Source organism: Lepus europaeus, chromosome 3 (assembly GCF_033115175.1).
Source record: "Lepus europaeus isolate LE1 chromosome 3, mLepTim1.pri, whole genome shotgun sequence".
Lineage (NCBI taxonomy): Eukaryota > Metazoa > Chordata > Mammalia > Lagomorpha > Leporidae > Lepus > Lepus europaeus.
This window is the reverse complement of record NC_084829.1, coordinates 115,374,061-115,401,777: the sequence shown is the minus strand read 5'-3', so window position 1 is coordinate 115,401,777 and position 27,717 is coordinate 115,374,061. Positions and strand designations below refer to the sequence as shown.

The 27,717-nt window shown below is 38.7% G+C and overlaps 1 protein-coding gene across 3 annotated transcripts; it reads left to right on the top strand.

Annotated features, from left to right (window-relative positions):
- The first annotated feature begins 59 nt into the window (after positions 1 to 59).
- On the top strand, positions 60 to 27,628 carry ZUP1 (zinc finger containing ubiquitin peptidase 1). Of its 3 annotated transcripts, none has more exons than XM_062186661.1 (10): positions 60 to 275; positions 1,864 to 2,433; positions 7,222 to 7,332; positions 9,427 to 9,548; positions 12,129 to 12,297; positions 17,041 to 17,229; positions 17,512 to 17,677; positions 20,030 to 20,181; positions 21,541 to 21,761; positions 27,380 to 27,628. In XM_062186661.1, exons 2-10 carry the CDS (start codon positions 1,878 to 1,880, stop codon positions 27,425 to 27,427), a joined length of 1,734 nt encoding a protein of 577 aa, XP_062042645.1. In that variant the 5' UTR covers positions 60 to 275; positions 1,864 to 1,877; the 3' UTR covers positions 27,428 to 27,628. The 3 variants fall into 3 exon arrangements, with proteins under 3 accessions (XP_062042645.1, XP_062042646.1, XP_062042644.1); XM_062186662.1 differs by having other exon boundaries at positions 60 to 309; positions 21,628 to 21,761; XM_062186660.1 differs by having other exon boundaries at positions 60 to 309.
- The last annotated feature ends 89 nt before the right edge of the window (positions 27,629 to 27,717 follow it).

The window sequence follows — 27,717 nt, the reverse complement described above, 5'->3', positions numbered from 1 at the left end:
TACCAGAAGGCACCACAACCCAGCCTGAGCGGAGCGGGGCATCCTGGGATTCCCTCCCTTCCTGCAGACCGAGGAAGTGCTGTTTTGAACGCGGAACTGGGGATTAAGGTTTCTTGGAGCTGTTCATTCTTTTCTAGTTAATTGTGAATCTCTGGGCTCCGGGAAGGCTTGAGCTTAGGCTTTCAATACAGGAGAGGTATCGGACGCCGCACACGCTCTCTTCTGCCGGCGGGACCCTGCTGCTGTAGCCGCGGGCTCGAAGAGGAAGCAGCGGGGTGCGTGGGGTTTCAGCTGCCGATCTCTGGGCGGGTAAGAACTGGCAATGCCAGCCCTCACTCCCCCAGCCTGGGCTGCTTTCGTGTCCTCGCTCCGGACGTTGGTCTGGAACTTTACTCAGACTCGGACATTCCCGCCCTTACTGCGTTTTCCACATACCGAGCCCTACAACTGCCGTGGCCTTCGTGTGTGGCTCACTCACTTCTGAGGGCAAGTCCAGGTGCACCCTGTATCTGAGCTCACCCCGACCGCCGGACTCGATGAAACCCAGAGTGTGATGTTCGTCTCCCTGGGGTGGGGGTGGGAGTTGGGGCGGGGGCTGCTTAGGGGGGACTTCCTTCTAAAATCAAAGGCTGTTTTCACTTGGCAGAAAAATGAGAAAGGTGAGGACCGCGTGGGGGAGGTACTGTAAAGCTAAATCTGTTAAATGAAGGGACCACTGCTCTTAGACTAATATTTTGATTGTTTATAAATAGTCTTTAGTGGGAAGGTGGTGGAGGTGATTGCTTTTTAAAAATTGTCATCACCTTGATGCAGTAGCCAGTTCTTTATTAGTCCATGTAATCCAAGAGTGTCTACTGATCCAGTTCAGCTCATTTTACCACCCGAACCTCTGTGAGATGAAATGTCTTACCTAGAGTCATGAAACCTGAAATTTTAAAACTGTTCTTGCACCTGTGGACGAAGCGCTCTTCCACTTTACCCCCTCAACTTTTCTCTTTTTGGTTGAGATACAGCTGTGGAATGTGACTGTGTAACATTTTTGCTCCCACTGTTTTCTGGCTGTGGAGAACTGAGACAAAATTCCCGTATGTGTAGAATGATAATAACAGTACTTAGGATAGTTACATATATCTAAAGCTGCCTAAATGGTACCTGCTATTAAGATGTGTTTATTTTCCCTCCCCATTATAATTAACTTCAAAAGTTCTGTATTTAGATACATTAGTAGTTAAATAGGATTCTTCTCTTTGTTTTCTCTTATCTGACATCTTACATGGAACATATTTTTTAAGATTTATTTATTTATTTTAAAGAGTTACAAAGAGAGAGAAGAGGCAGAGAGCACACGTGAGAGAGGTTTTCCATGGTTCACTTCCAATTGGCCGCAACGCCCAGAACTGTGCTGATCTGAAGCCAGGAGCCAGGAGCTTCTTCATGGTCTCCCGTGCGGTGCAGGGTCCCAAAGACTTGGGCCATCTTCAACTGCTTTCCCAGGCCATAGCAGAGAGCTAGATTAGAAGCGGAGCAGCCAGGACTCGAACTAGTACCTATATTTGATGCCGGCACTGCAGGCAGCGGTTTCACCCACTGTGCCACAGCACCAGCCCCTGGAACATATTTTAAAATACTTTATTTTTAGAATTATTATTTTTTTATTATTGCCTTTGTTTTCTTGAAAGTTAAAGCTGAAATGTAGTGAAAATTTATAAATAAATATGAATGTTTAAGCAACAATAAATACAAAGAAAATTTTATCATCAAAGTAATCCAGCACTAAATGTGAAATTATTGTCCCAAATCATTTTATGAATTACCTTTTCCTTCAACTCTTACTGTGAAACTTAAAAATGTTTTCTTTTCCAGCTAGCTGTCATACCATGCTTTCTTGTGATATTTGTGGTGAAACAGTAAGCTCGGAGCCAGACATGAAGACTCATCTCCTGATTGTTCACATGGAAAATGAAGTTATATGTCCATTCTGCAAGTTGTCTGGTGTGAATTATGATGAAATGTGCTTTCATATTGAAACTGCTCATTTTGAACATAGCACACAAGAAAGAAACTTTGAGAGAATAAATACAGTACCTTATAGAAGTTCAGATAACAAGAAGGACAACACCTTGCAGGGTAGAATAGAAGTTAATTCAAGTCATTCAGCTTGTGCATCTAATCATCCAAAAAAATCAGCTCAAAACCTGCCTGAGGATGGTGCCTTAAAACATGACTTGTATTCAGAGAACTTAACTGAGTCAAGAAAATTCATGAAAGGTAGAGAAAAACAGCCTCGCATAACAGAAATAAAAGGATCAATTTATGAAACCACATATAGTCTTCCTGAATGTCCATTCTGTGGAAAAATAGAGGATCATAGTCAAGATATGGAAACTCATGTGAAAACCAACCATGCTGATCTTTTGGATACTCCCTTAGAAGGTAAAGTATTCATTTTGTTATAAATTATAAGTAACATTAGTCTGTTTAATATGTGGTTTCCTGAAAGTTGCTTTGTGAATCAGATTACTACAAATGTGTTTTTGAATTCAGTTTATGTGTATAATAATATTGTTCATTTGCATTATTGCAACATAAAAGTTCAATGTATAAATGAAAAGATATACAATGTTTCAGCTATACTGAGAGTAGTTTAAGAACCTCTGTGTCTAGTTTCCAGCAAGTAGTCTTTTATTTCAAACAACCCAGCAGCATTTGGACTGTTGTGGACTCCAACTTTGTGTTGTTGAATTCTAATTTGACTCTATTATGATCAGATATGATGTAATATCAGCTTTTAAAAATTTGTTGAGGCTTATTTTATGGCTCAAGAACGTACATGTTGCATGGCTACCTTAAAAGAATACTATGCATCATTAGGTGGAGAATTCTATATGTGTCAGTTAGATTGTGTTTGTACTCAGAGTATCTCTATCTTTGGTTATTTCTTGTGTAGTACTATCTAACAGTTGTATCAGTTTTTGAGAATGGGTTGTTGAAATCCACAATTGTGAATTTCTCTGATTTTTCCTTCTAGCTCTGTCAGGTTTTGTCTCATGTATTTTGAGGATCTATTGTTCATGAGTTCACATTCAGATCTCATGTTTTTTCCTTATTGTTGAGCTTTAAGAGTTCCTTTATATTTTTGATACAAGTATTTTATCCTATACATATATTCCAAATATTTAAACCCAGTCTGTGGCTTGTCCATTTCTCTGTCTTTTTACAGAGCTGGAGTTTTTAATTTTAATGAAGTATAACTTGATAATGTCCACTTTCACGTTTCATACTTTTGCTTTGTATCTAAAAACTCAAAACTCCTAAAAATTTTATAGTTATGGGTTTTACACTTAGATCTAAAATCCATTTTGACTTAGCTTTTGTAAAATATATAAAGTTCATGTCTAGGTATTTCTTGAAGTGCATTTCCCTGATAAATTAATTTCTTTTACAGTGATTTTAATTTCCTTTGTTGAAAAGTACATATTAATTTTTTGTCTACTTTTCCAATTGCCTTTATATTTTTGTCCCATTTGCTATTGAGTTTTCACTTTCAATTGCTTTTTAAATTCATTTTCAGTTCTAATACTTGAATTCAACTGTATGCCATAGGCTTATTGCTTATCTTTTAAATTTCTATGGGATTTAAATATTCTTTGAAGTTTTCTTCTATGCATTATCTAAAAAAGTGTCTTTTTACCCTGAGGTCATAAAGATACTCATATATTTTCTCTTATGAAGTTAACTGCTTTCTGTTCTTTTTTGACACCATCTGGATCTTTTTTTTTTTTTTTTTTCTCTTTATATACAGAAGATCAATTTAGTATAAAGATTTCAACAGTTTGCACCCACATAGAAACACAAAGTGAAACATACTGTTTGAGTACTAGTTACAGCATTAAATCACAATGTACAGCACATTAAGGACAGAGATCCCACCTGAGGAGCAAGTGCACAGTGGCTCCTGTTGTTGACCCAACAAATTGACACTCTAGTTTATGGCGCCAGTAACCACCCTAGGCTGTCGTCATGAGTTGCCAAGGCTATGGAAGCCTTCCAAGTTCGCCGACTCTGATCATATTTAGACAAGGTCATAAAAGACAGAGTGAGGATAGTAACCAATGATCCTAAGAGTGGCATTTACCAGGTTTGAACAATTATACAGCATTAAGTGGGGAAGAGGACCATCAGTACTCACATGTTGGGAGTAGAGCCATTGGTGGTAGAGTAGAGGTTATGATTACAAAGGAATGAGGCCCAAGTGCACTAGACAGGGCCTAGAACAAAGGACAGAGTCATTATTAGAGGAGCTAAGAAAGGTGCTGTCTAAGCTACAATTAAGTTTTCTGATTGAGAGGCAAATAGAACCTGATAGAAGGGGCTTGATAATAATCTGGTGGGCTTTAGGCCTTGTAAATTCAGAGGCCCAGACCTATCTATCTCTTCACATGGGGTATATCCTAAGGGAGGTGTGAACCTCCTAGGGGAAGGCACTCTGTTGACTTTCATTACTTGGCTGGCCTGGGAGGAGAGCTGGCCAGGTAAAGGCAGGGGGCATCTCTAACAAGAAATTTACAGTTCTGTCTGTAATGTTGCTGACCCTACTTGACCATCCCCTCAGCTGCAGTGGTCACTTTGGAAGTTGGGCTGAGTGAAGGGCTTTTCAGCTTAGAGCCAATAAGATCTGTGGCTCTGACCTGGGCATCCTTTGACTCCAGGGCAGGTCCATTTCCAGTGATCCAACTCTTGGCAGAGCTGCCAGGGCTCTTCACAAGCTGATTTCTGCTGAAGCCCAGGATTACCACATTGAAAGCCACTGCAGTGGACTGGCCTGTTGGGTCTCCTTGAGGGCAGATCACTGTACAGATCAGCCATTAATAGGCCTGCCACCCATTGCTTCTGATGCCGAGCTTTCTTTTCCTCCTTTTAAAGTCTTTTGTCATCCACAGTTATATATGATCTGCTGCTCATAAAACTAAAGCGTTGTTGGTTCTGTGTTTAGCTGTCCTCCTATAGGTTCCTATGGACTTTTTCCAGCCACTTTTATTGTATTCAGTACTTTGGGATGGCTCTGTAAACAGATGAAGCCAATAATGTATTAACAGTACCAACTGAGAGAAAGTATGGTTAACTGAGGTTACTAAAAAGAAAAAGCAATTCAAATCAATTGGCAATCTACAAAAAGAGTTAAAGATTTTAAAAGCTATTATTAAAATGGCTATATTGGTCTACTATGCTATGTTATATGTGTGTACATATTGTATGTCCACATGGGGAAATTTTATTAAGAGTTTTATTTTAAATGGCTTATAGATAAGATTGTCCATAAATTTAAGCTGCTAAAATCAATCAAAGATACATTTTAATTTGTGTGACCTGAATCTGTGTATCATATGTTTTAAACTTGTTGGTAGAGAGAAACTAAAAACATTTTATATGGTTGTGCTTAAGTTTACTGGTTAAACAAACTACACCATGTTAGATATTTAAGAGGTGTTTTCAAATACATGATTCTTAAAATTAATAGAAGGCATTGGACCTTCTGGTAAATGTTTTCTTAAGCTGTTATCTAATGGTTGAAACAGTTTGCTAAGTATTCATGTGATATTGCTATTGTCAGCAAGCGATCTAGGACTTGCTCCCTCATTTCTCTATTCTAAGCCCAACTTGTTCGTCCATTTCTCTATTCTCTTCAAGGTAGGAAACTAATTCTATTATGAAGGAATCTGTAGGATGCACAATTTAATCTTTAGACCTTATAAAAGAGATGGCTAACATTTTTCTGCAATAGCATAGCCAAAATAAGAACTCAAATAATAATCTCATAGCTAGATTCACTTCGCCATCAGCGAAGTATACAGTAAGTAGAAAAAACCTCCCTTTCAGACAAAAGGGAAAGAAAGTTTTAAAGTGAGAATATAATTTTCCTCATGGGCATTGTCTACCTTGGAAAAACTACTACAGAACATGCCTGTGACTATAGACTTGTAGTTCAGGCCACTGAAGATTAGAGATGGGAAACGGGCACTCCCTTGACTTGCATCCTCTGGTCTGCTTTAACCATCTGGATCTTTTGTGTATGTAGGTATTGTGTGTATTGTGTAAATTTGGGATCTAATTTTTAATTTTGTTCTGTGTGGAAACCAGATTTACCACTGACTCATTGTAATTTTTCTGTATTTTAAGTTTTATGTCTGTGGGTTAAATTCTTTTTTTTTTTTTTTTTTAAGATTTATGTATTTATTTGAGAAGCAGAGTTATAGACAAAGGGAGGGAGAGACAGAGAAGTCTTCCACCACTGGTCTACTCCCAGAATGGCCACAATAGCAGAAACTGGACTGATTTGAAACCAGGAGCCAGGAGCTTCCTCTGGATCTCCCATGTGGGTGCAGGGGCCCAAGGACTTGGGCCATCTTCCACTGCTTTCCCAGGCCATGGCAGAGAGCTGGATTGGAAGAGGAGAAGCTGAACATGAACCAGCACCCGTATGGGATGCTGGCGCCACTGGCAGAGGCTTAACCTACTATGCCACAGTGCTGGCCATTAATTTTTGTTTTTTTAATTCTGTTTTATTTGTGTACTTGACTATTGTTTCCTCAGTACAACACTTTAGAACTATAATTTTATAAAATGTAAGCTAGGACAGTGCTTCCCTCTTTCTTTGTTTTCTTTTTTAAATTAACACATTCTATGTTATTTCCTTATGCTTTTTTTTTTTTTTTAAGATTTATTTATTTGAAAGAGTTACAGAGAAAGGTAGAGACAGAGAGAGAGGTCTTCCATCCACTGGTTCACTCCCCAGATGGCCACAATGGATGGAGCAGAGCTGATCCAAAGCGAGGAGTCAGGAACTTCCTCTGGGTCTCCCATGTGGGTGCAGTTGCACAAGAATCTGGGCCATCCTCTGCTGCTCTCCCAGGCACATCAGCTAGGAGCTGGATTGGAAGTGGAGCAGTCCGGGCTTGAACTGGCACCTGCATGGGATGCCACACTGCAAACCAGGGCATTAACCCTCTATACCATAGTGCTATCCCCTCTTCATTTTCATTATCAATTAGACCCTCTCATTTTTTAAATTTTTGTTTGTTAGAACCAGTTTGTCAAGTTTTTAAAGTCAACTATAAAGAGCTTTTATTTCTATAATAAAGTTAGTAGGTGTTAGTTTTTGGCATGGGGTGAAAAATCTAAGAATTTCAAAATAAAATCAGTTCAATTGTGTGTCTCATACAGAATGTGATCGACCACTCTACGACTGTCCTATGTGTGGGCTCATCTGTACAGATTACCGTATTCTGCAGGAGCATGTTGACTTGCATTTAGAAGAAAGCAGTTTTCAACAAGGTATGATTATATGTTTAAACATATAAAGTCTTCATTTAATTTCTACTTCCTAAGACCTCCATAATTTCTAGATTAGTTACAGACAGAAATCTTCATATTTGAAAATAAATCTGTCCCTTTACAGACTTCTTGTCTTGTACCCTTTGCTTTAGTTGTTCTACAGAAAAGTAAAGGGTGAATTATGGTGACTGACATCCAAACTGGGCTATGCGTCTTGAGTTTTGTTCCAGAGCACCAATATTTGGAGGGTGTACATGTTGAAGAAAATGATTTTTTAGTGTTATGCAATACAAGAAGTATTTTATTTATAAGTTGAGGCCATTCCTTCAGCAGCTAGAAGTATCTGAACATACTGTACCACTGATCAGCAAAAATCATTGAACTAGGAAGCTGCCATGTGGCACTGATAATTTAAAATATGTCCTAAAGTTTTTCAGTCCTCTTCCAGCTGCTTGCCTTAGCTTCTGAAATTACATGTTGACTTTATAATAACCCTGTAAAAACTCTGTCTCCTATTTTTTTAAAAGATTTTATTTATTTATTTTAGAGGTAGCATTAGGCAGTGCGAAGGAGAGAAGAGAGAAAGGTCTTCCATATGCTGGTTCACTCCCCAAATGGCCACAATGGCTGGAGCTGAGCCAATCCAAAGCCAAGAGCCAAGAGCTTCTTCTGGGTTTACCACATGGAAGCAGGGGCCCAAGCATCTGTGCCATCTTCTACTGCTTTCCCAGGCCATGGCAGAGAACTGGATTGGAAGAGGAGCAGCTAAAACTAAAATTGGTGCCCATGGGATGCAGGTGCCACAGGCAGAGGATTATCCCATTGAGCCACAGCGCCCTATCTTTTTTAATGGCGTTAGATAATCATTATAGTGCCTTGAAAGTAGAACAATCCTATATGGGTTTTACAACTCAACTGAAAGAAAATATAAAGTGGACCCTAAGAGAAACCAATTGTGTTCTCCCCTATTTCAGGTTCTTAAGGTAGATAGATAACTTCTAGTAATGTAGGTACTCAATATTGAGTATCATAGTACCAGTATCAGTGACTTCCCTGGACAGCATTACCTGCTCATTTAGGCTAATCCTAAAATAAGAATTTCTGGAACAAAAATGGAATAGTCCTGTGGTTGTTCTTTGCTTACTACTGCAGCTGGTGTGCTGTCTTTTGACAAAATTGCAAAGAAATTACTGTAGAAGAATAACCCTATTGGAGCTGAATTCTGGTAATCTAATTCAATTTGTGATAGGTTTTGTATGGGTGCATCTATTATTCTGTAAGCCTGTAGAGGGTAATGAGACAAAAATGTGATCTGAGTAAGTCACTGTAGGTGGGATCAGGGTTGATTAAGAAAAAAATCAGTTTAGAATTGCACATCCCCCAGGATGCAAGGAGGACCAAATAGGAAGATGCAGCAATTACTGAGCACTGTGAAAGGAAAGCAAGCATATTCGTATTCAATTCATAATTACATCATGAGGTTGGGGGGCCAAGGAGAAAACGTACTAAGCAGAAGCCACTGATTGAAGCCTATGGAGAACACTGGGAGAGAGGACTTAGGGCAGCATGTATCAAAGTTGTATCACTTGTCTAGGAGCAAGCTGTAATTACTACCTAACACCCGTACTATGCAACTGTTTATTATTATGCTCTTTATTACTCTTTGGCCCTCCTCCAATATTTCTTTGAAAAATCAATCTAACTAGTGTTAAAGAAGCATCAATGAAAATTGTTACTTAACTCTTTAAATTCTGGTTTCCTAATTGGATAATAATACCTACTTCATAATGTTGTCTGTTGAGATGAATGAGATAATTAATGAAAAAAAGCTTATCACTGCTTAAACACTTAATGAATATTAGTTATGATTTAAATAGATCTTATTTCCTAACACAGGCTGTTTTAAGTTCTGCTAGATTTGCACTCAGTGGTTCCATGACATCATAGTCATTATTAAACAGCAAAGGTTAGAATTCACAGTCCTGATTGAATAGCAAAGATTAGAAATTGCTGTTTTAAAAAGATGTAGTAACTGATAGGTAAGCTCTGGTTTTACAGCAATTTTTTTAATATAAACTTCAAAAAATCTGTTAGGCATGGACAGAGTCCAGTGTTCCAATGATTTACAATTGGCTCACCAACTTCAACAAGAAGAAGACAGAAGGAGAAGATCTGAAGAATCAAGACAAGAAGTGGAAGAATTTCAGAAGCTACAGGTACAAAGATTAATAACAATTTAATCTGGTAGAGTTCTGATTTTACAAATATGCTTTCAAGAGTTCATCCTATTTTTGTCATTGTTATTAAAATATTTTATGTTTTTGTTTTTTTTTTTAAGGATTGATTGAAAAGCAAGGCAATACAGAGAGGAAGGGAGATAGAGAGATGTTCCATCCGCTGGTTCAATCCCCAAAATGCCTGTAACAGCAGCTTTGGGCCAGGCTAAAGCTAGGAACCACGACTCTATCCATGTAGGTGGGTGGACCAAGTATTTGGGCCATCTTCCACTGTTATCCCAGCACATTAGCAGGAAGCTGGATCAGTAGTGGAGCAGTTGAAACTGGGACTCCAATGTGAGATGTCCACATTGCAAGCAGCAGCTTAACCCACTGTGCCACAATTCCCCTATAACAGTCACCATTTCTAAGTTTTCATTCTGGTCAGATAAGGGGTAATCACATCATATGATATCTTGAAATCTCCACAACAGATCCACAGAGAAATTATTTAGCCTTATGCCCATCCTATTTGCTGTCAAGATGAAGAAATGGAGACACAGAATAGCCAGGTAATTTATTTGCTCAGAGACAGCAGCTATTAATTGGTGAATCTTGGATTCAAACCTTTGCAAGTTGAGGCAAATTAGGAAACAGAGTGAGAATTTTTAAGTTTTTATACTTGTTCAGTTCTTAGAAGTGGAATGTGTGCTTAGAATTAATATCTACTGAATCAAATTCCTTATAGATTCCAGTTTCAGGTATTTAAAAAGAACAATTTTGAATGGAAAATCCTTCTTGATAATATTTGAGACTTCATTTATCCCAGGTGCATGATAGTTAACTGTAGGACTAAACTGATAGCATCTATTATATTTTTGATATATTTAAATTTTTTATAAATGTTTCTCTTTTTTCAGTCATAATTTGAGCTTTATAGAGTCATCTCTGCTAGTCATTCCCATAGTTTTTAGTTTTAAGATTTATTTCTTTATATGAAAGGCAGAATAATAGAGAGGAGAGACAGAGTGAGAGAGAAAAAGATCTCTCTGCTGGTTCCTCCCCAAATGACCACAGTGGGTGGGGATGGAGCTAGTTCAGTATGAAATGAGGAGCCCAGAACTCCATCCAGGTCTTGTATGTTGGCGACAAGGGCCCAAGTCCGTAGGCCATCCTCTACTGCCTTCCCAGGTGCGTTAGCAGGGAGCTTGAGTGGGACCGGAGTTCCTGGGACTCAGACCAGCACTGATATGGGATGCCAGCATGGCAAGCAAGCAGTGGTTTAACCTGCTGCACCACGTGGCTTGCCCCTTCCAATAAAGCTTTTAAATGTTTTTCTGTGTATTACTGGGGTAGCATATGAAAGTGCTTGAAAAAGTTTATGAAAAAATGAAAAGATTTCTCTTGGTTCAAGAAGTATTTGACATCTCTGTATAGGTTTTCATAATATGCGTCTTCTACGAACTTTTTGAAAACCTTATGTATAAGTAAAAGGGCTTATGATTCAATAGGTGTGAAAGTGTTCAGATAAACAGGTTTGTGTACTTCATGACTTCAGAAACCTTTAATATATTAACACGGATTATACATGTAATTGTCCCATTTAATTTGTCTGTCTTTTTTTCCCAGACATCTCACATATGGTTATTGTTCCTTAGAAATGTGCTTTGAAAAATATACTTTAGGATTTTTTTTCTCACTAGTGATTTATTTACTTACAAAACATTTTCCCACAAGCAGAGGCTTAACCTTCTACGCCACAGTGTCAGCCCCTTGGAAAGTTTTTTTTAGAGAATATTTTATATATATTAGTTGAGATTCTCAGTCCAGAATAGTATTGTTTATTTACTGTGCAGCATGACTGAATGAATGAATTATGGATGGAGTAGGCCTTTGTAGACTAGTTGAACCAAGCAATCAGGACTGACAAGTTTCCTTTAAAAATTAGCAATATGGCTAGCACCGTGGCTCACTAGGCTAATCCTCCGCCTGCGGCGCCAGCACAGCGGGTTCTAGTGTCAGTTGGGGCACCGGTTCTGTCCCAGTTGCTCCTCTTCCAGTCCAGCTCTCTGCTGTGGCCTGGGAGTCCAGTGGAGGATGGCCCAGGGCCTTGGGCCCTGCACCTGCATGGGAGACCAGGAGGAAGCACCTAGCTCCTGGCTTCGGATCGGTGCAACACGCTGGCCATAGCGGCCACTTGGGGGGTGAACCAACGGAAAAAAGGAAGACCTTTCTCTCTGTCTCTCTTTCTCTCACTGTCTAACTCTGCCTGTCCAAAAAATATGTTCAAAACTTCTCTGCTTCCATAACACCTTTAGTAGCAAAATAGGATCCTCTTCTCTCTCTGCTATAAGGAAAGCAAGTATCTGGGCCACAGTGGTTGTTTAGAGAAGCCCTTGTTAATTAAGTCAGAGATTTGTATTGTGTTTGTGGGAGATTTTATTTTCATAAAAGTATTTATGTTGACTTGTGAACCATGATATTTCAACCTACCTTTCCAAATAAATAAAACTAGTAAATTTCTATCCTGTTTGAATTAAAGTTACATTAAGATTTATCATTTCTTTTTATATTCAATAGAAACAGTATGGTTTAGATAATTCTGGGGGATACAAAGAACAGCAACTACGAAATATGGAGATAGAAGTAAACAGGGGAAGGATACATCCATCTGAATTTCATAGGAGAAAAGCTGATATGATGGAATCATTGGCTGTTGGTGTTGATGATGGAAAAACAAAAACTTGTGGTGAGTACTGAAACATCCAAATAATTTAAAACTCCATATATTTCTGTAGTGATGATCAGAATCATTTGAATTTTGCCTTTTTCAAAGCTCATGCTTTATATGGTTTTAGGTGATACATGTAAACATGTTCAAATACTTTTTTTTTTTTTTTTTTGGACAGGCGGAGTGGACAGTGAGAGAGAGAGACAGAGAGAAAGGTCTTCCTTTTGCTGTTGGTTCACCCTCCAATGGCCGCCGTGGTAGCGCGCTGCAGCAGGCGCACAGCGCTGATCCAAAGGCAGGAGCCAGGTGCTTCTCCTGGTCTCCCATGGGGTGCAGGGCCCAAGCACTTGGGCCATCCTCCACTGCACTCCCGGGCCATAGCAGAGAGCTGGACTGGAAGAGGGGTAACTGGGACAGAATCCGGCACCCTGACCGGGACTAGAACCCGGTGTGCCGGCACCGCTAGGCGGAGGATTAGCCTGTTGAGCTGCAGCGCCGGCCGTTCAAATACTTTTTTTTACAGTAAATAATTCACTTGAAAATAATTTACTTACATTTAGTATTAACATTTGAAAGTGAACCTTTTTCTTTTTAAATTTTTAATATAAAGAGAACATATTTCATAGATAAAAATTCTCCCCTTTTTTTCCTTTAATTTTTGCAATAACTTTTTTTGTATTTCTTATATATAGTTTTTAAGAGGCTACTGATACTTTCCACCATACCCTTGTTCCCTCCCTCACTCCCAAGTTTTTATTAGATGCTTACCTTGTTCTGGATCAGTGTGGTCAAATGGGAAGAAAAATAATATGAGACTAGTGAATATAGACTTTTTTTAAAAAAATTATTTATTTATTTGAAAGGCAGAGTTGCAGAGAAAGAGAGGAAAAGACACAAGGAGAGAAACAGATATTCCATTTGCTGGTTCACTCCCCAAATGATCACAACAGTTGGGACTGGGCCAGATAAAGGCCAGGAGCTTAGAACTCCATCCATGTCTCCCATGTGAGTGGCAGAGGAAAAGCATTCAGGCCATCTTTTGCCACTTTCCCAGGAGCACTAACAGGGACCTGGATTGGAAGTGAAACAGCCAGGACTTGATCCAGCACTAATATGGGATGCTGGCATTGCAAGCAGCTTAACCCACTATGTCACAGTATCAGGTCTTGGAATAGAGAATTTTAAATGTCCAAGAATGACATTAAATGAAAGTAAAAGAAACAGGTAAAATTACAGATGATTTTCAATTTATGAAGTTACAACCTGATAAACATATGATAAATTGAAAATATTCTAAGTTGGAAATGTGTTTAATATACCTGAATATCATAATTTAGCAAATGGTCCATTGTAGAGTAGTTATTGTTTATTCTTGTGGTGACATGGCTACCTATGAATATAGTTCATAGCACCTGCATGACGTTATCACCCTATATATATGGCTAGCCCAGGAGAAAAATCAAAACCCAAAACTTGAAATGCGGTTTCTGCTGAGCTTTTATCACTTTTGCACCACCATAAAGTAGAAAAATTGTAAGTCAGCCATTTTAAGTCAGGGACCATCTGTATTGGAATTTTAAGTCAATCTCATACATGTCTTAATACTCTGAAAAAAATTTTTTTAAGATTTATGGAAAGGCAGAGTTACAGAGAGGCAGAGAGAGAGAGAGATAGAGGTCTTCCATCGACTGACTCAATAGCCAGAGCTCCGCTGATCTGAAGCCAGGAGCCAGGTGGTTCTTCCATATCTCCCATGTGGGTGCAGGGGCCCAAGGACTTGGGCCATCTTCCACTGCTTTCCCAGACCATAACAGAGAGCTGGATCAGAAGTGGAACAGCCAGACTCGAACCTGTGCCCATATGGGATGCCAGCACTGCAGGCGGTTGCTTAACCTGCTACACCACAGCGCTAGTCCCTGAACATTTTTAAAGATTTTTTATGTTTATTTAAAAGGCAGAGTGACAGTGAGAGAAAAGAAACAAAGACCATAAATATATAAATATATTCCTGTATATTTTCTTTAAATATTTATATTTTTGAATTTTATATTTTGATCTTTAGTCCACCTAGAATTTATTTGAGAAAGTGTATGTATTGCTTGGAGGTGGAAGGGCAGAGAGAAGGTAGGGATCTGATTTTTCCCCTTATTTGTAACAATATTTATTATAAATATTTGTTATGCTTCTCTCAATACCATTTATTAAGTCTGTATTTTCCCCACTTATTGTAGTACCACATATTACATATTTTTGTATATTTGTGGGTCTATTTTTTAAGGGTATCTTTATACTTCTTCAGGGATCTTCATTTTCAAAAGATCTGTTTATGGCATAGGACATTCCAGTGGATATATAATAATGATTCATCAGGGTACAGGAAGAAAATATTACAACTTTCTTTGTATTTAAGTTAGCCCATCTTTTAATTTCATTTTGTGCATCTATTTTAGTTATAGGACATAGACATTTATCTATAGCTTAAATATAGCTTTAAAAATAATTTGTACTGCCATGTCCTTTTTATAAGCTGCTTGAATTTACAAGTGATTTAGTGGCAAGGATTTTTGTTTTTGAGAATTTTAAAAAGAGATTTATTTTGAACGTCAAAATTAGAGAGAAAGGTCAATCTTCCATCTGCTGTTTCACTTGCCAGATGGCAGCAACAGCCAGCAGTGGACTGGGCCAAAGCCAGGAGCCAGGAACTTCAACTGGGTCTCCTGTATGGGTGGCAGGGGCTCAAACACTTGAGCCATTTTCTGCTGCTTTTCCCAGGCCATTAGCAGGGGCCTGGATTGGAAGTGGAGCAACCAGGACATGAACTGGCATCTCAGGTGGCAGCTTTATGTGTAGTGCCGCCACATGAGCCTCCTTTGATAACTTTATAAAAGTTGAAATGACTTTTTTATTTAAAGTGAGTTTTTAATTTACTTATATACTGCAGTTTTGTTATAAATTTAATAGTATCTAATTTAAGAAACAAATAATTTCATCTTGGAAAATAACCAAGAGATTTGGGTGCTAAGGAATAAAGACACTTAATTGTAAGGAAATAAAGCAGTTATATGATGTTATGGTTGCTGAGACAGTGTTACTTACACAATGAGATATCCTGTCTTATATGTAGTAAGTACGTCAAAGTGTACTAGAATATATGTTACTTTATTCGCTATTTTTCTGCCCCCCTACTCTTAAATATCTGCCTGAAATCTTGATCTCTTGATCAAAGTGTATGATACTGAAATTCATATTTATATTTTTTTCTCTGATTTCCTGGAGCACACATTCCATGCTACAATAACAAGTTCTCAAGTTATAAACCATTTCAATTGTTTTTTTCCATGAACATGAGTCTTCTTTGGAAATGCTGGTAGGCACAACTGCAACTATTGGCTTGATTGTTTTGATTTATTGACCTTTACCTTGGTAAAAGTGAAAGCCCGTTTCTCTGTAAGCTACCCATCATTCAGGTGGAAAGCATTTAGTGATTATCTTTGGCTCCATATGCTATGAAAACGCATATCCTAAAGACATCCTTGCCGATGAACTTCCCAGAGTTTGTAGGGTATGTAAAGTATGCACAAGGAACTAGAATATTCTGCCGTGGCAGAATGTGAATATTACCTAGGCTACACAAAATATTAATTTATTGAGTGTTTAGAAAAATAGTCATAAAAAGTGTCTTAGTCAGAAAACAAGTTTGTGAAGACATTAGCATTTGATTCTTTTTTTTTTTTTTAAAGATTTATTTGAAAGGCAGTTAGAGCAGAGGCAGAACGAGAGAGACACAGGTCTTCCATCTGCTGGTTCTCTCCCTAGATAACTGCAAAAGCTGGAGCTGCGCTGAGCCAAAGCCAGGAGGAGGAATTTTCTCCAGGTTCCCTGTCACGGGTGCAGGGGCCCACGGACTCAGGCCATCTTCCACTGCTTTCCCAGGCCCTAGCAGAGAGCTGGATCTGAAGTGGCACAGCCAGGACTTGAACCGGCTTCCATATGGGATGCCAACACAGCAGGCGGTGACTTTACTTGCTATGCCACAGCACCAGCTCCGTGATTCTTGACCCTATAAGATTTTGAAACACAAGAATATACTGAAAAGATAGCAACTAGATATTATCCTAATACCTAGTTTATTCATATTATAACACAATATTCTAGGTGTTTGAGATTTCAAGGGATATTATTATATTCATCTTTTTATCCTCAACATTTACTGTAGCAATAGATACATAAAAAGTACTTAGCAAATGCTGAGATTGAATTAGAATTCCGTAAGTGAAATCATGTTCAGTATGTGTAGTTACACCACAGCCTTCAAACCATGACCAGAAGAATAGTATGAAATATAAGTAAGTTTGAAAATAACTTGATGTGTGCTTCACACACCACAGAAGAAAACCATTCTATGGGTAATAGGGAGCTATTGATGTTTTTTTGAATGAGATCAAATTAATTAGGACTGAGTGATCAACAGCAGTGTTTATATGACAGTGAAGAGGCAGGAGGAACATTCATTCAGTAGTTGCACAGATGGCAGAGATAATGAGAAGAAAAAGATGAAGACCATTTCTGTTCCACGTGATGAGTAGTACACTAGTGTTAGGAAACCCGGATTGTAATGACAAGCAAATACATGGGAAAATGTTGTAACGGTAAGAAGATAAGAAGATGGAGCTGACAAGATTACGATAACAGAAATGTGTAAGACAGTCATATAAAGATGATAAATCTTTCTAAATCTTCAACATCTGTTTTCTGCTTCAGGAATTATGGAAGCACTTCAGAGATATTATCAGAACGCTGCCACAGAAGTGAGGCATGTGTGGCTTTCTACAATGGTGGATCACTTTCATTCATCTTTGGGCGACAAAGGCTGGGGTTGTGGTTACAGAAATTTCCAAATGCTACTTTCATCATTATTACAAAATGATGCTTACGATGACTGCTTGAAAGGTACGTAAGTTACAGTACTCAGAACTTGTCATCTGGTGAATATATTTGATGCAGAATGATTTAATACATAGAAAGCATAATGAATAGTCTAAACGAAGTATTGTGGTGGGTCTGTACGTAAGAAAACTAAATTCTGGTTAGATGAAGAGAGGATGATATAATTGAAGATATGTGAGCAGTAACTGTCTTCAACTGCCATAGGTTCAGGATAGCGTGTGATACACTGCTAAATGATAATGTTAACTACTTTAACATTTATTAAGTTTGCTTATATAATTTTAGGTATGTCAGTTCCTTGTATCCCCAAAATTCAGTCCATGATTGAAGATGCCTGGAAGGAAGGTTTTGATCCTCAGGGGGCTTCTCAACTTAACAACAAGTTACAGGGAACAAAAGCCTGGATTGGAGCATGTGAAATTTATACACTCCTCACCTCCCTTAGGGTAAAGTATGTACCTATAATCCCAAATAAATGTTATTGCCATATCTGGGAACTTTTTTTGTTAATCAAAGAAATAGTTAAAATATAAAGTTAAGTAGCATTAAGAAGCTTGCAGCATGTTAATCCCTATCTCATGCTTGTTTCTGTTCTTAATCCTTGTTCCTTGGAGGCAGCTGTCACTTCCATCTTCTCCATTGTTTTTAATTTTTATTGATCTGAAAGGCAGAATGACCTCTCATCTTCTGGTTCATTCCCCAAATGTCCACAATAGCCAGAGTCAGGCCAGGCCAAAGCCAGGAACTGGAAACTAAGTCTAGGTCTCTAAAGTGGGTGGCAGAGACTCAAGTACTTGAACCATCACCTGCTGCCTCCCAGAGAATGCGTTAGCTGTAAGCTAGAATCAAAAGCAGAGCCAGAGGACTGGTGTTGTGGTGCAGTGGGTTAAGACACTACTTATAACATTGGCATCCCACATCACAGTGGAAGCAGCAGAAGATAAGTCATCAAGTACCTCAGTCAGGTACTTGGGCCCCTGCCACCCACATGGGAGATCAATGTAGTTCTCGGCTCCTGGTTTCAGTCTGTCCCAGCCCTGACTGTTGGTATCATTTGAGCAATGAACAACTGGATTGGAGCTCGCTTGCTCTCTCTCTCTCTCATGCTGCCTATAAATACATCTTTTTTTTTTTTTTTTTAAATACATCTTTAAAAAAAGCAGTAGCAGCAGAACCAAGACTTGTGTCTGGATAATCTACAGTGAAATGCAGGTTTCCCAAACTGCATCTTAACTGCTATGCCAAATAATCACCCCCACTGTATTTAAATAATATGCCTTTATAGCCAAAAATTTTTTAGTTTATCAATTTTAGACCTTTTCTTTTCTTTTTTTTTTTTTTTTTTTGACAGAGTTAGACAGTGAGAGAGAGAGAGAGACAGAGAGAAAGGTCTTCCTTTTTCCATTGGTTCACCCCCCAATGGAGCTGCTACAGCTGGAGCTATGCCGATCCGAATCCAGGAGCCAGGTGCTTCCTCCTGGTCTCCCATGCGGGTTCAGGGCCCAAGGACCTGGGCCATCCTCCACTGCACTCCCCGGCCACAGCAGCAAGCTGGACTGGAAGAGGAGCAACCGGGACAGAATCCAGCGCCCCAATAGACGTTTTCTATTGTATTTTTTATATCTTCCATCTGCTCACCCTCAATCCTAGTTAATTTTTTCATCTCAGCTTCTGTCAGAGTTTACATTATGATTGTGTGAATATTGCTCATTGCTCATTTTATCTCCCTTCCTGAAAAGCTTATTAAAATTTTCCTTAACTTAATTGCCTTTCCTTTTCTTTTTACTATTTGACTTAAATATTCTCTCTAAATTATTCTTAAGGAAAGTTTTCCTCTAAAATGCCTGATACATCCAGCAGCTTTCTTGATGCATTGAATACTTTTATAAAAGTTTTCATTAATATTCCCTGAATTTATTTACTAGCTATTTAATGTTTTTCTTTTGCTCTCGCTGAGGTTTACTCTGTAAGGTACTATTCAGTATTCTAAATCTAAACATGCAGTCTAACTGCTAACCCAAAAACCCTGTTCTACTTCTAAACAGTTTATCCAGAAGTTCATTTGAGCACCTGGAGCTCAGTAATCAGTTGCAAGTTGTCAGCGTTAAAACTATAGGGCATAAGGTTAGCAGTCATTATAATTTTGTCGTTATGGAGATTTTATTGCCAACAGAGACAAGGACAGGATCTCTGTGTTGTACTTTCAAGTGTTCCCAGTGCTATTAAGTAGCTTAGTTATACCTGACTTTTTACTATAGTTGCTGAGGTTTAAAAACAGTGCCTCTGATTAAAAAATTCATGTTTTTCCAATGGTGCCTCCCTCACATCACCCTAGTCTGCAGCCAAGTAGGAGAAAGATATTTACCAGAATTATTATTTGTTATTGGCATTTGAGAGAAATGATACTCTTGATATATATAAGTGGCTACTGAGAAACTAAAATCAGAACTCGGCTTCTAACTGATCATCAGGGTTGTAGACTTTAGAAAAAAAGCTGTATCCCAGATTATGTTTCGGTGACTTTTTAAAAAATCAAATGTGGTTCACATATGCTATTCATAATTTTTTTTACATCAGCAAATGTTTGTAACTTTGCATCAGTCATCAGCTCTATTGTGAATAATAATAGTAATATCTTCTACAAAAATGAGTTTTTCAGATAAGAAATTAGATTTAATCTTTTTTCCTTCATAGGAAAGTAATGTTTAGATAAAATTAATTCTAAACAATAATATTTCATTTTGACACCTCCAATGATTTGAAATATTTTAAAAATATTCTCTAAATAATCCATTTTTTGTAGGTGCCGTATTATTGATTTTCACAAGTCAACTGGTCCTTTAGGCACACACCCTCGCTTATTTGAGTGGATATTGAATTATTATTCTTCAGAGAGGGAAGGGAGTCAAAAGGTAGTGTGTACATGTAAACCTCCTATCTATCTTCAGCACCAAGGTTAGTATAAACCATAGTTAACAGTGTTACTTGTAAGACAAAAAAAGGTTATCTACTGCTTTAGGATGGGTTAATATTCTAATAAGTGGGGCTGGTATTGTGGCGAAGCAGGTTAAACAGCAGCCAGCGCAACGCTGGCATCCCATATGAGCATCAGTTCTTTACCAGCTGCTCTACTTCCAATCCAGCTCCCTGTTAATGTGCCTGGGAAAGCAGCTGACTTGAGACCTTGCCACCAACATGAGAGACTCAGATGATGTTGGCCCCTGGCTTCAGCCTGCCCCACCCCAGCCGTTGTGGCCATTTGGGGAGTGAAACAGCAGATGGAATACTCACACACACACACACACACACACACTCTTTCTCCACCCACCCCTTGTCTCTCTCCCTCTCTCTCAGTAACTCTCTCTTAAATAAATATATCTTTAAAAAAGAAAAAATTCTTCTGGAGAGAAAGAAGAAGGGTTGGAACATTAGTCTGGTTTTCTGAGATGCTTCGTCATTACAATGCATTCTTGGATAATGAATTCTGATGTGCTGGCGTCTTCATGGCCTTTGGCACTTGTTCTTTTCTTTGTCTGCTTCATTCTTCTTGGTTCATTCTTTATCTTCTTCGGTTGTTACCCATATGTCACTTAAGTAAGCCTTATTTAAAAAGGCAGCTTGTGTTTCCAAGCTCCCATTACTGGCATTTCCTTCATTGATTTATGTTGTTTAAAGAGTGACTTTTTCGATGGATATGAACCTCATGAAGGTGGGCACATGTGTGTGTTTGCTGGTATACCTTATGGCTGGAATCATGGTTGGCACATAGATACTTGATAAATTTTGTTATATGGATGACTTGGACTGAGAGGAGTAAAGAGAAGCTAAATATTTAAGATTTTTCATTGTTTAGGAAAAACTACAGGAGATTAAGTCTTCCCTGTTGGTATTTTAGAATACATAATTTTACTTTTGTTTACCTTTTAGAGCCCTAAAAGTTTTGTTCTAAGGTAAATTTCAAATCATTTCATTTGAAATAATTTAAATAAGGGATTGGGAATAGAAAAGGGATCAAGAGAATGGAAAAGGGAAAAGTAAAATATGTGGCAGAGGAGAAGCAGAATGTTTTGTAATGAAGCTAAACTAAAATTGAACAAAAGTAAACTGCAGTTTAGAAATAGAACTACTTCTGTGTGTCTTGGGAGAGAGCTCAGATACAGACATGTCCAAGAGACACAGTATATGTTCATTCTAAACACACAATACATAGCCGTACACTGTGTATACAGAGAGAATGTGAGTGTATGTTGTGCATCTGTGTATATGTTGTTTAGTTACAGATGGATCTGACTTAGATCTGTTACTTCCTGATAGGTCACAGTCGTATAGTTGTTGGAATCGAAGAGAGAAAAAACCGTACATTATGTTTACTAATATTTGATCCTGCATGTCCTTCTCGAGAAATGCAGAAACTATTAAAGCAAGACATAGAAGCTAGCAGTTTCAAGCAACTTCGGAAATGTGTGGGAAATTTAAAACATAAGCAATACCAGATCGTGGCAGTAGAGGGCACTCTTTCTCCAGAAGAGAAAGCTGTAAGTATTGAAATGTGGGAAGCTTGCATGTATTGAATCTAAAGCTTAACATTTTTAATTGAAATCAATGTTATCACCTTGTATCTCCTCACACCTCATTCTTTTTCATTATGTTGGCAAAGATGTTTGTTTTTATGTCATTTAATTTCTAGAATGGGCATCTTTAAATTTAAAATGGTACCCAGTGGTTTTCCATAAGTTTATGTAGCTTCATAAAGATGTTCAATTTTATAATATTTAGCTTAATGTCAGGTGAGTAATGAATACTGGCAACATGTGTGGTGTAAAATCCTAACTTAATCCAGAGAGACCTAACTCATATTGACGTTTAAATTATTATTCATTAAAATGAGATTCTTATGATTCCTGAAGCTCTACTTTATGCCTTTAGGCATACCATGTATACACACTTCTAGCATTTATATACATTAGATTTGCTTCTTGACTCAGTTCCTTCCAGTTAAATATTAAAATATTATATTATTATATTATTTAAAAAAAGACTTCTAGAAATTGAAAAACCTCCACTTGGTAAGAATTGAAGGTATGTTGGGGCCGATGCTGTGGCGTGGCGGGTAAAGCCGCCGCCTGAAGTTTGGCATCCCATATGGCTGCCAGTTTGAATCTCAGTTGCTCTACTTCTGATCCAGCTCTGCTATGGCCTGGGAAAGTAGTGCAAGATGACCCAAATCCTTGGGCCCCTGCACCAGCATGGGAGACCTGGAGGAGGCTCCTGGCTCCTGGCTTCAGATTGGCTCAGCTCCAGCCATTGTGGCCATTTGGGGAATGAGCCAGCAGGTGGAAGACCTCTCTCTCTCTCTCTCTCTCTCTCTCTGCCTCTGTCTCTGTCTCTGTCTCTGTCTCTCGGTAATTCTGCCCTTCAAATAAATAAATAAATCTTTAACCAAAGAACCGAAGGTATGTGATAGCACATCCAATCTAGAAAAAACACAGGCTATGTAATAAGGAAAAAATGCCCTTTTTTAGTACTTCTAAAAGTTTATTTATTTAAAGAGAAGAGAGAGAAGACTCAAAAACAATTGTGAAAAGTAGTGGGATCATGGAGGAAAGGACTAAAATTCTTTGAGACATAGTCTTTTCAGTCTATAACTTGAGATACTAAGCCAAGCATTGTGAAAGAGACTTTTCAGTTTAATTATGATACATTAAAAAATTTCTTTACAGTGATTTAAGTACCCAAAATTTTTTTTACCCTATTGTTAATTTGGCCAGATAAAGTTAGTGGTCCATTTAAATTATTTTAAAATACAGAGATACTTGCTCACCAAGATACAGATGAATTTTGAGATTGTAGATATATTTAAATATTATCATGGATTCTCTGTGAAAGGTTTTTTTTTTTTTTTTTTTAACAGGGTGGACAGTGAGAGAGAGAGACAGAGAGAAAGGTCTTCCTTTACCGCACCGCGCTGATCCGAAGGCAGGAGCCAGGTGCTTATCCTGGTCTCCCATGGGGTGCAGGGCCCAAGCACTTGGGCCATCCTCCACTGCACTCCCGGGCCATAGCAGAGAGCTGGCCTGGAAGAGGGGCAAGCGGGACAGAATCCGGCGCCCCGACTGGGACTAGAACCTGGTGTGCCGGCGCCTCAAGGTGGAGGATTAGTATGTTGAGCCGCGGCGCCAGCCAAAAGTTTTAATTAATTGTTTTCTTTCTGGTTTCAGAAATTAAGTCACTGGTGGTATTAGAATCCCAAAAATATGCTCCCAAAAAGCATTTGGCCGGCGCCGTGGCTCAACAGGCTAATCCTCCGCCTGCGGCGCCGGCACACCGGGTTCTAGTCCCTGTCGGGGTGCCGGATTCTGTCCCGGTTGCCCCTCTTCCAGGCCAGCTCTCTGCTGTGGCCTGGGAGTGCAGTGGAGGATGGCCCTGCACCCCATGGGAGACCAGGAGAAGCACCTGGCTCCTGCCATTGGATCAGCACGGTGCGCCGGCTGCAGTGGCCATTGGAGGGTGAACCATTGGCAAAGGAAGACCTTTCTGTCTGTCTCTCTCTCTCTCACTGTCCACTCTGCCTGTCAAAAAAAAAAAAAAAAAGCATTTGATACTGTTCTGTTTTTTGTATTTTTTAGAATCATGGACAGTAGCTGTGCTGCTTTTTTGGGGGGGGTGGGTGGGGGTTGGGAGGGAAAGTGATACAGCAAGAGAGAGAGATATCTTCTATCCTTTGGTCACTGTCCAAATGGCCATAATGACATAATGGCCATAAAGGCCTAGGCTAGGCCAGGCCAAAGCCCAGAGCCTGGTACTCCAACAGGATCTTCCATGAGGTGGCAGGGGCCTGAGTACTCGGGCCTTCTTCCACTGCCTTCTCAGATGCATTCTCAAAGAGCTATATCAGAAGCAGAGAAGCCACTGTTCAAACCAGCACTCCCATCTGGGATGTCAGCATTACATGTGGGGTCTTGAATAGCCATTTCACATTTACTGTGGAAAAGATATTACATTTTGAAAAATGAAAAATAATTCATCTTACTAATTCAATTTAGCTTGCCAGTTTTGCATATCTCCTTCAAACTTTCTTTTTTCTGGTTTTTGTTTGCTTTCATATATATATATATATATATATGTGTGTGTGTGTGTGTATATATATATATATACTGTTCTTTAAATAGTACTTTATATATTGAAGGAATTCAGTAAATATGAATGTACAAATTGACTTTCAGGTCATCAGATGGAAATTTAAAGCTTTAAATAAGGAAAAATAATTTTACATTTATTTTATATTAGTTTTATGGATCATTTATTAAATGTTTATTTCCTACTAAGCAATAACTGCAGTTTAATTATAGGATTCTAAAACAAATTTGATGTTTTACAGTATCCCAAAATATATATGTTTAAAATTGTTTCTAATGTTGTGTTCTTCCTATGTGGACTTACAATTAGTTCTGATATTTTAAAAGTAGCTGATTTTAAAAATCATGTAACTTTTTTTCAATAATAGACTTTTAGGCCAGCGCCGTGGCTCAACAGGCTAATCCGCCGCCTTGCGGCGCCGGCACACCAGGTTCTAGTCCCGGTCGGGGCACCGATCCTGTCCCAGTTGCCCTCTTCCAGGCCAGCTCTCTGCTGTGGCCAGGGAGTGCAGTGGAGGATGGCCCAAGTTCTTGGGCCCTGCACCCCATGGGAGACCAGGATAAGCACCTGGCTCCTGCCATCGGAACAGCACAGTGCGCCGGCTGCAGCGCGCTACCGCGGCGGCCATTGGAGGGTGAACCAACGGCAAATGGAAGACCTTTCTCTCTGTCCCTCTCTCACTGTCCACTCTGCCTGTCAAAAAAAAAAAAAAAAAAAAGAATAATAGACTTTTAAAAAATTATGTTTATAGGATACTATGTGTTGTTTCATTGCATGTATACATGTGCAATGTTCAATCAGGTAAATATATCTTTCAAGCACTTAATGTTTTTATAGTGAAAATAATCAAAATCTGATATAGTTTTTTTAAAATAGAAATATGCAGTACATTATCTGTATAATCACCCTACTGTACAGTATGACCCCAGAACTTACTCCTTTTTAACTCTAACCTAGTAACCTTCAATTAAGCTTTCCCCATTCTTCATCTCCCCATTTCCCTCCCCAGCCTCTGGTAACTGCCATTATATATATATAATATATATATAATATATATAAATATATAATATATATAAATATATATATAAAAGAAAGATTTATTTTTACTCATTTGAAAAACAAAGTGACAGAGAAAGAGGGAGAGACAGAGTGAGAAAAAGCTCTTTCATTTTCTGGTCCACTCCCCAAATGACCACAACAACCAAGATTGGAGCCTGAAATTCCATCTCAATGACTTGGGCCTTCTTCCGCTGCAGCAGCCTTGACAGGGGTCTGGATCAGAAGTAGAGCCCCAGGGACTGGAACTGACACTCCATTGTGGGATTCCAGCATCACAAGTGGCAGCTTAACTTGCTGCACCACAATACCATCCCCAATACCATTACATTTTTTAATTTCTATGAGATCACCTATATTCTGGATTCCGCATGTGAGATCATGTGACATTTATTATTCTATGGTTGGCTTATTTCATTTTATATAATGACCTCCATTTCCATCCATGTTGAATACAATAATTTTTAAAGAGAATGGTTGTAGCTGGCACTGTGGCTCAGTGGGTTGAAGCCATGTCCTGCAGCGCCGACAATCCCATGTGGGTGCTGGTTTGAGTCTCAGTTGCTCCACTTCCAATCCAGCTCCCTGCTAATGTGCCTGGGAAAATAGCAGAGCTTGGTCTGAGTCCTTGGGCTCCTGCACCCACATGGGAGACCCAGAGGAAGTTCCTGTCCCCTGGTTTTGGCCTGACCCAGCCCCAGCTTTTGCTGACACTGGGGAGTGAACTGATGGACGGAAAATCTCTGGGTCTCTCCCTGTAACTCTGCTGCTCAAATAAATACATCTTTAAAGAGAGAGAGAGGTTGGTTTTCAAAGAAAAAAAAATTTATCCTGACAGTTGTCTTTTAATTGCCATAAGACATTTTTGTCATAGATAAATTTTGAGTTTCTACCAATTCCAGACCCTATTCTAGATGTTGGAGGACCTGTTTTGGTGAAGGGGCTTGTTTTAAACATTATATCCTAATGTACTTCAATTAAATGATAAATACAAGTCTGTGTTACACCCATGCTTTGAATCCTGTTGTGACTGGCCACTGGCCGTGGTTAAACTACCTGACCCGTTCTTAGTTTTCCATTATGCTGTCATTAGGCTTTCCACTTGATTGAACTTACCTTGTTTTAACGTAGTTTAACATGCCTTGATTTGCAACTCAGGTTGCAAAAAAAAAAAGCACAAGCATTAAAAAACTTCTCTGAAGTGAGATTTTCAGACTGTAATGAGGCAGCTAATTTTCCTTTCTTTTAAAAGATTTATTTATTTATTTATTTGAAAGAATTACACAGAGAGAAGGAGAGGCTGAGAGAGAGGGAGAGAGAGAGAGAGAGAGATGTCTTCCATCCACTGGTTCACTCCCCAATGGGCCACAACGGCCGGAGTTGTGCCAATCTGAAGCCAGGAGCTTCTTCCCGGTCTCCCACGGGGTACAGGGGCCCAACCATTTGGGCCATCTTCTACCGCTTTCCCAGGCCATAGCAGAGAGCTGGATCAGAAATGGAGCAGCTGGGACTCAATCCGGCGCCCGCATGGGATGCTGACACTGTAGGCGGCAGCTTTACCCTCTACACCACATCAGCAGCCCCAACTAATTTGCTTAAAGGTTCTGTGCTTATAGCCTTGTCTCACTCAATCCCTCTATATTTTATCTATTTCCCTCTGACTTTGAGCCAGGATTCTTTACCTTGGCTCATTATTCCATTAAAAAGTGAAATTTCCTTTTTTAATTTAATCCTGTTGTCTTTTTCTGAAATTTTGTTTAATTTCTTTATGGCTCACTTTAAGGATGTTTATTCCTAATTTTATAAGTGTTTGAGGCTATAATTTTCCTTTAAGATTTTCATTATTTTCAAAAAGTTCCAGATTTTATTTTTTATATGAGGATGGTAATGTAAGGATGGTAATGTTCTAATTAATTGACTTCTAGATGACAATTAATGTTTTTTGAAATTCCTTTTCAAGGCCAGGAGACAAGCTTCTCAAGTCTTTACAGCAGAGAAGATTCCTTGAAGAATTAAGCATTTTAGCAATTGTGGAATTGTACCTTGTTCTTCAAATTAAAATATTGAACTCCTTAATACAGCTATTAAATCTATGAATTCTCCAAGGACTTAATATATAATTTAATTTCAAAATTGCCTAGATTAATTAAAATATACCTTTAATACTTCACTGTTTAGTAATTCCTTCAATAAAATCTCGTTTGCATTGTGGGTTTGTTTTTTATTCCATGTTTCATAAGCTGGTTTTGTATTATAGTCGTAAGCTAATTATGCATCAGGCCTTTGCTGATGGGAGGT

What these genes read in the sequence shown, in the direction of transcription:
- ZUP1 (XM_062186661.1), top strand. Translation starts at nt 1,878, where the DNA reads ATGCTTTCTTGTGATATTTGTGGTGAAACAGTAAGCTCGGAGCCAGAC. An exon ending in AAGAATTTCAGAAGCTACAG is followed by an intron (nt 9,549 to 12,128) that starts GTACAAAGATTA and finishes TATATTCAATAG; the next exon opens with AAACAGTATGGTTTAGATAA. An exon ending in CTCACCTCCCTTAGGGTAAA is followed by an intron (nt 17,678 to 20,029) that starts GTATGTACCTAT and finishes CATTTTTTGTAG; the next exon opens with GTGCCGTATTATTGATTTTC.